Genomic DNA, 13,995 nt, shown 5'->3' with positions numbered 1-13,995 from the left:
GACCCAGTGGGTTAAACTTCTACCTACAATGCTGGCATTGGGAGTTCAAGTCCCAGCTACCCTCCCCTCCTTTCCCCTCCCCTCTCATTTCCTTTCCTGTCTTGTCTTATCTCTTTCTTTCTCTCTCTCTTTCTTTCTTGATTTTATTTATTTGAAAGAGCCATAGAGAGAGGCAGAGACAGACAGAGAGAGAGAGGTCTTCAATCCACTGGTTCACTCCCCAAAAGGCTGCAACAGCCGGAGCTGAGCCCACCAGAAGCCAGGAGCCAGAAGCTTCTTCTGGGTCTCCCACATGGGTGCAGGGGCCCAAGGATTTGGGTCATCCTCCACTGCTTTCCCAGGAACATTAGCAGGGAGGTGGATCAGAAGTGGAACAGCAAGGACTCAAACTGGCACCCATATGGAATGCCAGCGCTGCAGGCTGGGGCTTTAACCCACTGTCCCACAGTGCTAGCCCCCCAGCTCCTCTTTCTGATCCGGCTTCGTGCAATGTGCCTAGGAAGGCAGCAGATGATGGTCCAAGTACTTGGGCCTCTGCAACCCAGGTAGGAGACCCAGATTGAACTCCTGGCTCCTAGCTTGAACCTGGCCTAGCCTTGGCTGCTGTGGCTATTTGGAGAGTAAACCAGCACATAAAAGATATCTGTCTCTCACTCTTCTCTCTGCCTTTCAAATACATAAATAATGTTTTAAAAAATAACACAAATGTATCAAATACCTAAGAACAAATCTAGTGAGGCTCCTCTCCTCTCCTCTCCTCTCCTCTCCTCTCCTCTCCTCTCCTCTCTCCTCTCCTCTCCTCTCCTCTCCTCTCCTCTCCTCTCCTCTCCTCTCCTCTCCTCTCCTCTCCTCTCCTCTCCTCTCCTCTCCTCTCCTCTCCTCTCCTCTCCTCTCCTCTCCTCTCCTCTCCTCTCCTCTCCTCTCCTCTCCTCTCCTCTCCTCTCCTCTCCTCTCCTCTCCTCTCCTCTCCTCTCCTCTCCTCTCCTCTCCTCTCCTCTCCTCTCCTCTCCTCTCCTCTCCTCTCCTCTCCTCTCCTCTCCTCTCCTCTCCTCTCCTCTCCTCTCCTCTCCTCTCCTCTCCTCTCCTCTCCTCTCCTCTCCTCTCCTCTCCTCCCTCTCCTCTCCTCCTCTCTCTCCTCTCCTCTCCTCTCCTCTCCTCTCCTCTCCTCTCCTCTCCTCCTCTCTCTCTCTCCTCTCCTCTCCCTCCTCCTCCTCTCCTCTCCTCTCCTCTCCTCTCCTCTCCTCTCCTCTCCTCTCCTCTCCTCTCCTCTCCTCTCCTCTCCTCTCCTCTCCTCCTCTCCTCTCCTCTCCTCTCCTCTCCTCTCCTCTCCTCTCCTCTCCTCTCCTCTCCTCTCTCTCCTCTCCTCTCCTCTCCTCTCCTCTCCTCTCCTCTCCTCTCCTCTCCTCTCCTCTCCTCTCCTCTCCTCTCCTCTCCTCTTCCTCTCCTCTCCTCTCCTCTCCTCTCCTCTCCTCTCCTCTCCCTCTCCTCTCTCTCTCTCCTCTCCTCTCCTCTCCTCTCCTCTCCTCTCCTCTCCTCTCCTCTCCTCTCCTCTCCTCTCCTCTCCTCTCCTCTCCTCTCCTCTCCTCTCCTCTCCCTCTCCTCTCCTCTCGCTCTCCTCTCCTCTCCTCTCCTCTCCTCTCCTCTCCTCTCCTCTCCTCTCCTCTCCTCTCCTCTCCTCTCCTCTCCTCTCCTCTCCTCTCCTCTCCTCTCCTCTCCTCTCCTCTCCTCTCCTCTCCTCTCCTCTCCTCTCCTCTCCTCTCCTCTCCTCTCCTCTCCTCTCCTCTCCTCTCCTCTCCTCTCCTCTCCTCTCCTCTCCTCTCCTCCTCTCCTCTCCTCTCCTCTCCTCTCCTCTCCTCTTCTTTCTTTCTTTCTTTCTTTCTTTCTTTCTTTCTTTCTTTCTTTCTTTCTTTCTTTCTTTCTTTCTTTCTTTGACAGGCAGAGTGGACAGTGAGAGAGAGACAGAGAGAAAGGTCTACCATTTGCCGTTGGTTCACCCTCCAATGGCCATCACAACCGGCGTGCTGCGGCCGGCGCACCACGCTGATCCGAAGGCAGGAGCCAGATACTTATCCTGGTCTCCCATGGGGTGCAGGGCCCAAGCACTTGGGCCATCCTCCACTGCACTCCCTGGCCACAGCAGAGAGCTGGCCTGGAAGAGGGGTAATTGGGACAGAATCTGGCGCCCCGACCGGGACTAGAACCCGGTGTGCCGGCGCCGCAAGGCGGAGGATTAGCCTAGTGAGTCGTGGCGCCGGCCTCCTTTCCTTTTTAAAAGATTGATTTATTTGAAAGGCCAAGCTACAGAGAGGCAGAGGCAGAGAGATCTTCCATCTACTGGTTCACTCCCCAGATGGCCACAATGGAGCTAGATCAGAAGTGGAGCAGCCAGGACTCGATCTGACACCCATATGGGATGCCGGCACGGCAGCTGGCAGCTTTACCTGCTACACCACAGCACTGGCCCCGATCATGCATTCTTTTAAAGGAAAAAAACCTAAGCCCAGCCCCACCTACAGCCCACACTGCTGTACTGCCTGTGTCTGAAGAATATTCTTTCACATTTTTTAAAGGGTTGGAAAACACACACACACAGATGAAGAGTATGAGGCAGGGATTATCTGTGGCCCACAAAGCCTAGTCTTTACCATTAAGCCCTTTACAGAAAAGTCTGCTGAGCCTCTTGCTAGCTGACAGCACAGGGTGTGAACAGCACAAAGGTCTGAATTCAAACAGAACAACTATGAAAAACATTTAATGAAATCAAAGCAATTCAAACATTACATATACATTTGATGGTGTGATAACAATATTGTGGTTATACTTGTAACAGAGTCCTTATCCTTTAGAAACATGTACTGTGGGCTGGCGCCATGGTTCACTTGGTTAGTCCTCCACCTGCGGCGCCAGCATCCCATATGGGCACTGGTTCTGGTCCCAGCTGCTCCTCTTCCGGTCCGGCTCTCTGCTGTGGCCTGGGAAAGCAGTAGAGTTGTGGCCATTTGGGGAGTGAGCCAGCAGATGGAGGACCTCTCTCTCTGTCTCACCTCTCACTGCTCACTGTCTGTAACTCTACCTCTCAAACAAATACAATCTTTAAAAAAAAAAGGAAATACTTGGGGGGCTGGTGTTGTGGTGCAGCAGGTTAAGCCACTGCCCACAATACCAGCAACCCCTATGGGTGCTGGTTCGAGATTCCACTGCTCCACTTCTGATTCAGTTCCCTGCTAATGTGACTGGGAAAATAGTAGAAGATGGCCCAAGTGCTTGGGCCCCCTGAACCCACGTGGGAGATCTGGGAGAAGCTCCTGGCTCCTGGCTTCAGCCTGGTCCAGCCCCGGCTGTTGCGGCCATTTTGGGAGTGAACCAGCAGGTGGAAGATCTGTCTCTCTGTCATTCTCTGTGTCTCTGGCCTTCAGTAAAAAAGCAAGTCTTTAAAGAAAAAAAAACAACACAAGAAAATATCTGAAAATGGCACAGTAGTATGGTCAGGCTACAGTAAACTACGAGACATATGCATCCAGGTCCTGGGCTGCAAGGACCAGACACATGAGGTCTCTGACTTCTACCACCTCCAGCCAGGCGGCCACCGGAGTGCAGCACCACTGCTCTGGCTGTCACCACCCCATCCCTTGTTGTCACTCTTCATTTTATGATCTGAGGGGTAGGCATCTGTGGCACAGCAGGTTAAGCTGCTGCTTGGGACACTGGCCTTATGTATCAGAGTGCCAGTTACAGTACTGGCGACTCTGATTCCAATCCAGCGTCCTGAAAATGCACCTGGCAAGGCGGCGGCAGATGGCCCAAGCGCTTGGGCCCCTGCCACCTCTCTCTCCCTCTCTCTGTTTCCCTCCCTCCCTCCTTCTCTCCCTCCCTCTCTCTGTCTCTGTCTCTTTGCCTTCCAAGTAGATGAACATAAACAAACTTTTTTTTTTTTTTAAGTTCAGGCACTTTCTTCTTAAAAAGAAGAAAGAAAAGGGTATGAGGTGAGGCAGTCCTCTGAGGTGCCCTGTACACCTCAGACTTATGATCGGATAAAAGACGACGTCCCAGCAGACACTCCCAGCAGGCCAGTGGAGTCCAACAATGACCTCAGGGCTTGCATGGCCTCAGAGCTGAAGACACAGACACAAAACACTGGTTTGTTCCCTGAGTGGATACTTCACAGTATTACACAGTTATGTTTGGGGTATAACTCCAATTATCTTCACATATTTATTTTCCATCAGCTCATTTCCATTTTGCTTCAGGGACTGTGAAGAGCAGCTTGCAAGCACCTGGTGGCTGTTCCACCACTCAGAGCCTGGGCAGTGGGAGCTCAGGGCAGTCTTCAGAGGGCACTGCTGAATGGTACGGAGGCACCTGCATGTCTTCAGACCACTCTGCACCCCAAGGTTGAGCAGCCGTGACCTCAGGAGCGGGGGCTGTCCATTCACCCTGAAATCCCTCCCGGGTCACAGCCTGTCTCAGCAGCGGCCTGCCGTACTTCTCCAATCTCCAAGATCTCTGTGGAAGCAGCCTTCCCAGGCCAGCATCAACCACATCAAACCCACTGAGTGGGGTCCCTGTTGCAAGGGATGGCAATGCCCACAGAGTGTAGAGGACAGCCTGTGTTAGAGAACCATGGTAGACAAGTGTACGTAAGATGCCTCTGTGAGAAGCTGATGGTCAGCCCTGGGTCAGTGGCCACCGGAAGACGTGGATGCTGGAAGGCTGCCTGGGTCTGGTTAGTGAAGGTCCCCGGTGTGAAGCGGCCAGCAACGAGAGTGGCTCCAGTGGTAGCAGCAAACCAGTGCTCCTGGAGGATGCAACACTGGCATGAGCAGCCAACAGAGGCCTCCCTCTGGTGAGGACAGTGTTGATGTCATCACTCTTCCTTTTGCAGATGTCCCGTTCCACTTGGAAGTCAAGGCTGCAGCCACCCAGGTGGGTCCTGCGGTGAGGAATCTGAAGACATCCTCCTCCTTCCTTTGCAGACATCAAGGACTGTAACTCACACGGGATCAAGAGTGATGCCGTACGGCCCCTCACTGGGTAGCATGGAAACTAGCTAATTAGCTAATTCTAATTAGAAAAAAATCCTTATATTTTAGAGATATATATACTGAAAAATTTAAAAGATTTATTCATTTGTTTGAAAGGCAGTTATAGAGAGAGACAGACAGAACAGAAACAGAGAGAATGCTTTCATCTACTGGTTCACTCCCCAAATGCCCACAACCACCAGGGCAGGCCAAGCTGAAGCCAGGAGCCTGGAACTCCATGAGAGGCGTCCCACGTGGGCAGGTGTCTAATCACTCGGGCCATCTTCCACTGCTTTCCCAGGCTCACTAGCAGGGAGCTGGATCCCACACAAGCAGAACAGCCAGGACTTAAACCAGCGCTGTGATAAGGGATGCCAGGATTATTTTGAAATAATCCAGTGGGGATGGGCTGCCGGTGGCAGGCCCAGGCCACCTCTGCATCTCCTGAGTGCACAGTGTAGAGGGGCTGCAGTGTTAGGCCACCATAGGCAGGAGCAAGGACAGGCTCCAGAAAGATCACGCTATAGCTCCTTCTGAAGAAGCCTAATGCAGAAGTTATCTTCTATTGCTTTCAAACAGTAAGTGCTCTCAACACAGACATGCCAAACACATAGGACAGAGAGCAGACCTGAGGAGGTGGGTGTCTAACGTCCACATGTCCTGCTATATCCCAGGACAAGCCAGCCCAGACGGGGCCTGGAACAGCTCCTGGGAGAGTGAGAAGTGCTGCCTTTTCCACAGCTGGCCACCAGAAGCTGCTCTCTTACCCAAACTCCAGCCCACATCTCAGCAATCCACCTGCTCGGGCCGGATCCCAAGAGCAGTGCACAGTGCTCCCCCCAGACTGATGACAGTCACACGCTGCACACATCACTCACCTGTTCCGTTTTTCTTACGATGAGATTGCCGATGGTCTTGCTGAAAAAACTGGCGAGCAGAGGGTTGAGAGGGGGCTCCCGGTCCAGGAAGTTACACAGAAGGCGCAGCAGACTCTCATCCTCACCTAGTCTGTCACTAATCTGCGGCACGTCGCAAGTCAGGAGCTCACAGGCTGTGTTGGGGAACCTGCGAGGGCAAAGTCCTAGCAGTTACTTAAGGAGCGGATTCTTCTCGGAGCTTTGTGGGCTCACACCTCTGTAACCCTCACAGAGCTCCCTCAATAATTTTCTAAGCAGCAGCCCCTGTGAGAAGAACCGAGCCGTGAACAGCCCTGAGCAGAACGAAAACAGTTATTCTGCGACTCACTGGTGGTTTTGGCTACTAGAAGCTCAGATTTTTTTAAACAGACCTTTAGTTTCCTCATTCCCCATCTGACACTTACCACCTCACTTCCACTCTTCAGCTTCTAGCTTCTCCTCCCTCCCGCCGCCACACTCGCCCATCAGAACCGTCACCCCGTCTGATATGCACGTGCTGTTCAGTGAGGCCGAGGCCCCGACCCCTCTGCACTGGAAGGGGCTGTCCTGTCCTCTCCATGCCCTCACCTCAGAGCAGCAAACACAGACCCAGTTTGTTCCTAGACAGCAGCTTACGATGCAGTGCCAGTTCTAGGCATGATGGGAGTCATTTATTACTAATAATACCTTCTTTTGTGGATAATGTACTTTTCTTTTTTTTTTTTGACAGGCAGAGTGGACAGTGAGAGAGAGAGAGACAGAGAGAAAGGTCTTTCTTTGCCATTGGTTCACCCTCTAATGGCTGCTGCGGCCGGTGCGCTGCAGCCGGCGCACCGCGCTGATCCGAAGGCAGGAGCCAGGTGCTTTTCCTGGTCTCCCATGGGGTGCAGGGCCCAAGCACTCGGGCCATCCTCCACTGCACTTCCAGGCCACAGCAGAGAGCTGGCCTGGAAGAGGGGCAACCAGGACAGAATCTGGCACCCCGACCGGGACTAGAACCCAGTGTGCTGGCGCCACAGGCGGAGGATTAGCCTAGTGAGCCGCGGCGCTGGCCTGGATAATGTACTTTTCATGGGATACAAAATCACCTGGAGCCCATTCACCCCTTCAGGACGCCATGATGCCTCCTTTAGAATGCCAGGCAGACATGGAGAAGATGACAGACGGGACAGGCACACCTGACAGAAGTCCTGGACATGCATATCTGACCAAGGGCCCAGGACACACACCATGACCACAAGCCCTGGATACAGCCCTTGACAGTAACAGGGAGCAAGGCCTGATGATCCCTTGCTCAGCTGGGTGCGTCTGGGATTGCTAGGACAGGTACAGAGGGCCCAACCAGCACAAGCCCAGTGGGAGTATCCTGTGGGACTGCCTGCCCCAGAACAGGCCAGTCCCCAAGGCCAGCAAGTTACCTGAGCCTCTTCCTTACATCGCTCACCTCACCACGGAGGTGACGGCACATGCCCGCCCAGACGCCTTCAGTGAGGATGCCGGGGCCATGTGCATAAAGCACACTGGCTCCTGGCAGGTGGACATGTTCTGCTCATAGCAGCCACTGTACCCTCTTTCTCTTGCCAACATGTGGCTGGTGCTGTTAGGCAGGAAGTTAGAAATTAGCCTATGTGTGTGTGAGAAGGCCGGAGGGAGCCAGCATCTGCAGACGTCCACTTTGGAAGCAGCCCAGCATCTACACCTCCAAGTCCTGCCCAGACCCTGATACCCTTCCCCCATGGAAAAGCTCTCTCCTCAGCACCAAACAGCTACCTGGCCTGGTAGCACTGAACAGTACAACTCTACATCCTCCCTCCAGGGCAGGCATGACTCCACCTGTCTGATAACACTGGTGGTAAAGCTGGGAAGGAATTTTTCTTATTACACAGCAAACCCTTTGTCCTGGAGGAGAGGCGGGAGGCGAAAAAGGGACTTGCTTAAAAACCAGCAGTCTAAGCAAAGACCACATGCTCAGCTCTGCTCTCGGCTGAGCCGCCCGCCTGGGCTGCCAGGTGTAGGCTCTCCATTTAACCACGTGCCCTCGCTTTCCCAGTCGGAGGGACTGGACGCTCCCTCTGTCCCTTCCGTTCTGACAGATGCCCTGTCCCCAGCAAAACCCTGCTGCTTTACTCTCTGTCTCACGCCTGAATTCCTTCTTGAGCAAAGACAAGAACCCCACGACTTCTCTCTGGTCACAGTGCCAAGCACAGAGGAGGCTCCAGAGCTAGGCCTGAGCCCAGGTGGTCACTGTGGGTTAGCTAGAGGAGGGCCTGGGTTTGGGAGACACTAAAGGCAAACAATTAGCTGAGTGTGTGGGGCAGGAAGTCAGACATTAGCCTGTGTGCATGAATGGGACAGAAGGAAAACAAAGCGTCTGCAGAAGCTCACCTTGGAAGCAGCCTGGCCAGACCCCAATGACTATTTTTTTTTTTTTTTTGACAGAGTTAGACAGTGAAAGAGAGACAGAGAGAAAGGTCTTCCTTCCGTTGGTTCACCCCCCAAATGGCTGCTACGGCCGGCGCGTTGCGCAGATCCGAAGCCAGGAGCCAGGTGCTTCCTCCTGGTCTCCCACGCGGGTGCAGGGCCCAAGCACTTGGGCCATCCTCCACTGCACTCCGGGGCCACAGCAGAGAGCTAGACTGGAAGAGAAGCAACCGGGACAGAATCCGGTGCCCTGACCGGGACTAGAATCCGGGGTGCTGGTGTCGCTGGCGGAGGATTAGCCTAGTGAGCCGCGGTGCTGGAAATTTTTTTTTTTTATATTTATTTGAAAGGCAGAGTTACAGAGAGGCAGAGAGAGAGAGAGAGAGAGAGAGAGAGAGAGAGAGAGAGAGAAGTGTCTTCAATCTACTGGTTCACTCCCTAGATAGCAGCAATGGGTGGAGCTGCGCTGATCCGAAGCCAGGAGCCAGGAGCTTCTTCTAGGTCTCCCAAGTGGGTGTGGGGGGCCCAAGCACTTGAGTTATCTTCTACTGCTTTCCCAGGCCAGAGCAGAAAGCTGGATCAGAAGTGGAGCAGTGGCCAGCACTGTGGCATAGAGGGTAAAGCAGCCGCCTGCAGCACCGGCACCCAATATGGGCACCGGTTCAAATTCTGGCTGCTCTACCTTCTGATCCAGCTCTCTGATGTGGCCTGGGAAAGCAGTAGAAAATGGCCCAAGTTTTTGGGCCCCTGTGCCCACATGGGAGACCTAAAAGAAGCTCCTGACTCCTGGCTTCAGATCAGCTCAGCTCCAGCCTTTGTGGCCAACCGGACAGTGAACCAGCAGATGGAAGACCTCTCTGTCTCTCCTTCTCTGTGTGTAACTCTTTCAAATAAATAAATAAATCTTAAAAAAAAAAAAAAAAAAAAAAAAAGTAGAGCAGCTGGGACTTGAACCAGCACCCATATGGGATGCTAGCAGTTTTACCCACTACACAGCTCTGGCCCCCAGACCCCAATAACTTTATAAGTGGTCTCAGCCCTTCCCCCAGGATAGCTCGCTGGGAGAATCCTCTCTCCTCAGCACCAAAGGAGTCCCCTGGCCTGACAACACTGGGCAATAAAGCCTTCACATCTCTGCTCCAAGGCAGGCGCCCTAGGGGAAGTGCCCCGCCCCATCCAGGTGGATCTGATAGCACTGAGCAGTGAAACCTTGTGAGGAATTTGACCTAGTTCACACTCAGCAGCAAACCCTTTGTCCTGGAGGACAGGGAAGGGAAAACTGGACCCCCATTCTCTTATAAGCCCCAGTCTGAATGCAGACTGTGTGCTCAGCTCTCGGCTCTCTCCTGAGCTGCCCGCCTGGCCTGCCAGGTGTGTTCTCTCCACCAAACCATGTAACCTTGCTTTCCCTGTCTGAACGAGTGGGCACTCTCAGATTCTGTCTGGAAAGGTGCCCATCCGTTCTGACGGATGCCCTACGCCACTAAACCTTGTACCTTGCTTACCACTGCTCACTCGCATGCGTTCTCTCTCTCATGTCTGCCTTTTTAAAAAAGATTTCATTTATTTATTTGACATGCAGAGTTACAGACAGGGGGAGAGAGTGAGAGGTCTTCCATCTGCAGGTTCACTCCCACATGGCCGCAATGGTAAGAGCTGAGCTGATCAGAAGCCAGGAGCCAGGAGCTTCTTCTAGGTTTCCCATGCAGGTGCAGGGGCCCAAGGACTTGGGCCATCTTCTACTGCTTTCCCAGACACATTAGCAAGGAGTTGGATCAGAAGTGGAGCAGGTGGGACTCGAACTGGCACCCATATGGGATGAGGGCATTGCAGGCCAGGGCTTTAACCTGCTGTGCCACAGTGCCTGGCCCTGCATTTTTTCTTGTGCAAAGATAAGAATCTGTCCCATCCATCTCTGCTACTGAGTGTAGCAACTACCAGGTGTGGAAGTGGAAGAAACAGAGGGATCTCACCTGGCCACTGGGTGAGGTGGGTGTTTCTCATTAGCTCAAAGAGAGAGCACCGTTGAGTGCCCTGAGGAATGGAGGGGCCTGCTGGACTGCGCAGACTGGCCCAGCAGCAGAGGGACGGCCTGGCTGGGCCCCAGATGAGTGGTGGCCATTGCACACAAGCACTGCAGGCCAGGTGAGTGGGAGGAGGGGACCACGAGCCAGGACAGGGATTAGGTCAGGTTCCGGCTTGCCTCCTCACCAGCCACACTCTCTGGCTTTCAGTGTTCTTGTCTGTGAAGCGTGAAGTGTCCAGCACATGGGACAATCGTGACGACCAGACAAGTGCTCAGCAAACTGGACAAAATATAGTCACGCGGGGTAGAAGGGCCAGAGAGAGCCAGAGGAGCAGCAGCAAAGGTCCTAGTGAGGCTCTGTGTCTCCCAGATCTCTAACAAGACAAGAGCTTAACAGCGGGGAGGGGAGAAGTCAAACCCCAGGAGTCATGAGGAAAATCAGAGTGAAGAAACAGAGAAAAGAACAGACTGCTCTCTGTGTCTGAAGAGCACCGGGAAGGAGCTTGTCTACACGGACAAACGTGTCAGAAGCCACTTTCCAGGGGGATATCTCAGAGCAGGGACTAAGATTTTCTCCTTTGTTAAAATCAGTAGGTACTGGCCGGCGCCGCGGCTCAACAGGCTAATCCTCTGCCTAGCGGCCCCGGCACACCAGGTTCTAGTCCCGGTTGGGGCACCGGATTCTGTCCCGGTTGCCCCTCTTCCAGGCCAGCTCTCTGCCATGGCCCGGGAGTGCAGTGGAGGATGGCCCAAGTGCTTGGGCCCTGCACCCACATGGGAGACCAGGAGAAGTACCTGGCTCCTGCCTTCGGATCAGCGCGGTGCGCTGCAGCGGCCATTGGAGGGTGAACCAATGGTAAAGGAAGACCTTTCTCTCTGTCTCTCTCTCTCACTGTCCATTCTGCCTGTAAAAAAAAAAAAAAAAAAAAAAAATCAGTAGGTACTGATTAACAACGGTGTTCCAGCGCTCTGTACAGCACACACAGGAACAGGAATCCCAGCACACACGGAGGACAGAGGGCACACAGGACTGCTGAGAGGCCCTCTCAAACTCCTACTCAGGTACTGCAAAGACTGAAAAGACAAGGAGGAGGGAGAAAGAGAAGCAGAACCTATGTTGAAGCAGGCCTGAAGAAGAAAGCAGCTGGTCAGGACTGAGCTGGTGCCAGGGAGAGCTGACCCTCAGACACCACAGCCCAGGCACCGACCAGGAGTCAGGATTCGAGCCACACCACTCCAGGGGCCCGCATACCAAGGCAGGGGCCGGCAGGGCTCCTGGCTTTAGCTTGACCAGTCCTAACTGGTACAGGCATTTCAGGAGTAAATCAGTGGATGAAAGACCTCTCTCTTTCTCTCTCTATCTCCCTCTCTCTGTGCATGTGTGTGTGTTACTCTGCCTTTCAAATAAGTAGAACTGAATAATATACACTTTAAAAAGTTAAAGAAAGCTCTCAAATGTAGACCAAAAAGATGCTGTCACTGTGACAACAGCATTCCATATTGGTACCAGTTCAAGTCGCAGATGTTCCACTTCTGGTCCAGGTCCCTGCTAATGTGCCTAGAAAAGCAGTGGAGGATGGCTCCTGCCACCCACGTGGGAGACTCAGATGAAGCTCTGGCTTCAGCCTATCCTAGTCCTGGCCATTGTGGCCATTTGGGGAATGAACCAGCAGATGAAAGATCCTTTTCTGGTGGCCAGTGCTGTGGTGCAGCGGGTCAACATCCTGGCCTGAAGCACCGGCATCCCATATGGGCACCAGTTTAAGACCTGGCTGCTCCACTTCCAACCCAGTTCTCTGCAATGACCTGGGAAAGCAGTAGAAGATGGCCCAAGTGGCCCCTGCCCCTGCACGGGAGAAGCTCCTGGCTCCTGGCTTTGGATCAGCTCAGTTCCGGCCGTTGAGGCCAATTGAGGAGTGAACCAGCGGATAGAGGACCTCTCTCTCTCTCTCTCTGCCTCTCCTCTTTCTGTGTAACTCTGACTTTCAAATAAATAAATAAATCTTTAAAAAAAAAAGAGAGATCTTTTTCTGTCTCTCCCTCTCTCTCTGTAACTCTGCCTTTCAAATAAATAAATAAACAATTTTTTAAAAAGAAATAATACACAAAGTTTCCCTGCACTAATATCCACGAATTTACAGACTGAAAGATTCCATGGTGCCTAGAACAATAAATGGGAATAAAACTTGATGTCCAGTGTCCATCTTAGTGTGAACACACACGTGCTCCTCACAGCTGAGCGACTCTGTGTACTTCCACTCTTGTCGTGCTTGCTGTCTTACGGAAGCTTCACCTGGGGCAGACATCCGGCCCAGCACTTGGGATGCCACTTGGGACCGCTGCACACCATACGGGAGTGTATGGGTTCAAGTCCCGGCTCTGCTCCTGAGTCCAGCTTCCTGCTAAAGTGTACCCTGGAAGGCAGCAGGTGACGGCTCAAGTAGTTGGATCCCTGCCACCCATCTGGGAGATGAGGCTTAAACTCTAGGCTCCTGGCTCTGGCTTGGCCCAGCCCTAATTGCTGCAGGCTTTTGGGGAGTGAACTAGCACTTGGAAGAGCTCTCCATCTCTCTCTGCCTGTCATATAATTAATTAAATGCCCCATAATTTATTTAAAAAAAAAAAAACAAACAAATTTTCACCCAGAATCAATAGTTTTCTTGTTGCTTTGTTTGCTTAGTTTTTTATTTACCTATTTTTCTTAATTTACACTAATTTCTCTAAAATTCTGATTACCAAATTCACCTGAGATCCTTGTTCTGACCCACAGAACAATTTCCTATTATTGGGAAATTCTAGAACAAGGGGGATTAGAAAGGAACCCAGATGTGCTCAGGGAGGAGAGAAAATGGGCAAAGCACACAGCAATAAAGCTGCCGCCCAGGCGTGTGCACAGCAAGCCCAGCCATTACAGCAGAAGACGCCTGATCTGGAATTCTAACCAGAGGGAGTCCCCGGCAGGCACGAGAGGAGCAGGTGACCTCTGAGCTGCCCATTCCCCACACCACTACCCATACTCTTTCTCAGGAAGTCCCTCGAAAATACCATCTACCATAGGAAGTCAGCAAAGGAGAGGAGAGGGAAGTCACTGAAGACAGTGGCACTGCAGGAGTGGGGGGGACAGGTGGTCGAGGAATTCCTAACATGGAAGCTCCCTCTCCCTCCCGATATCTGCTCTGGGATCTTCCTCTTCTGGGGCAGGACAGCCCTTCCTCAGGCCCCACCCTCATCCAGCTGCTTCCTGCTGGGCGAGCACGCAGCCCAGTCATCAACTACACTGTTTATGAGTAACACAAGCGACACCTTGGCATCCACCTGCTGGCACTTTTGTCTTCCTTCACAAATGACCAAACCTTGGCAGGCAAAGTACACAGGAAACTTTAGAAAAAGGTCAGGAACACCGCCACAGTTCTCAGGTTGGCCCCACCGCTGGTGGGGTTTAAGTCCTTGGGCTGCATCCTGTGTCATGCCCAGTAACCAGCTTGTTGTCACTGGGCGGGGCAGAGTGGGTGTGTAGTCACAGTCACATCTGCAGATGGAACCTTGCCCTTTAAGGCCCCCAGACTATTGGAAGAGGTGCTATTTAACCTGCCAGTGCTGGCCTTGGAGGGAGTAGTCTGGAGTCTTTTTT

General features: G+C 52.9%; 1 protein-coding gene across 30 annotated transcripts in view; it reads right to left on the bottom strand.

Annotated features, from left to right (window-relative positions):
- PPP6R2 (protein phosphatase 6 regulatory subunit 2) overlaps positions 1-13,995 on the bottom strand; it is a 102,456-nt gene that overhangs the window by 29,292 nt on the left and 59,169 nt on the right. For all 30 annotated transcript variants that reach the window (XR_016216454.1, XR_016216455.1, XR_016216458.1 and 27 more), the window contains one exon: positions 5,900-6,086. Coding sequence is in view for 25 of the 30 variants with exons in the window: in XM_089307807.1 (XP_089163933.1) it covers positions 5,900-6,086 (187 nt within the window). In the remaining 5 variants the exon portion in view is untranslated. The remainder of the gene's footprint in view (positions 1-5,899; positions 6,087-13,995) is intronic.

The sequence above is a fragment of the Oryctolagus cuniculus genome, chromosome 11 (assembly GCF_051225735.1).
Source record: "Oryctolagus cuniculus isolate XC-2025 breed Fujian yellow rabbit chromosome 11, ASM5122573v1, whole genome shotgun sequence".
Classification (NCBI taxonomy): Eukaryota; Metazoa; Chordata; class Mammalia; order Lagomorpha; family Leporidae; genus Oryctolagus; species Oryctolagus cuniculus.
The sequence above is the reverse complement of the archived record's forward strand: the minus strand, read 5'-3'. Positions and strand labels throughout refer to the sequence as shown.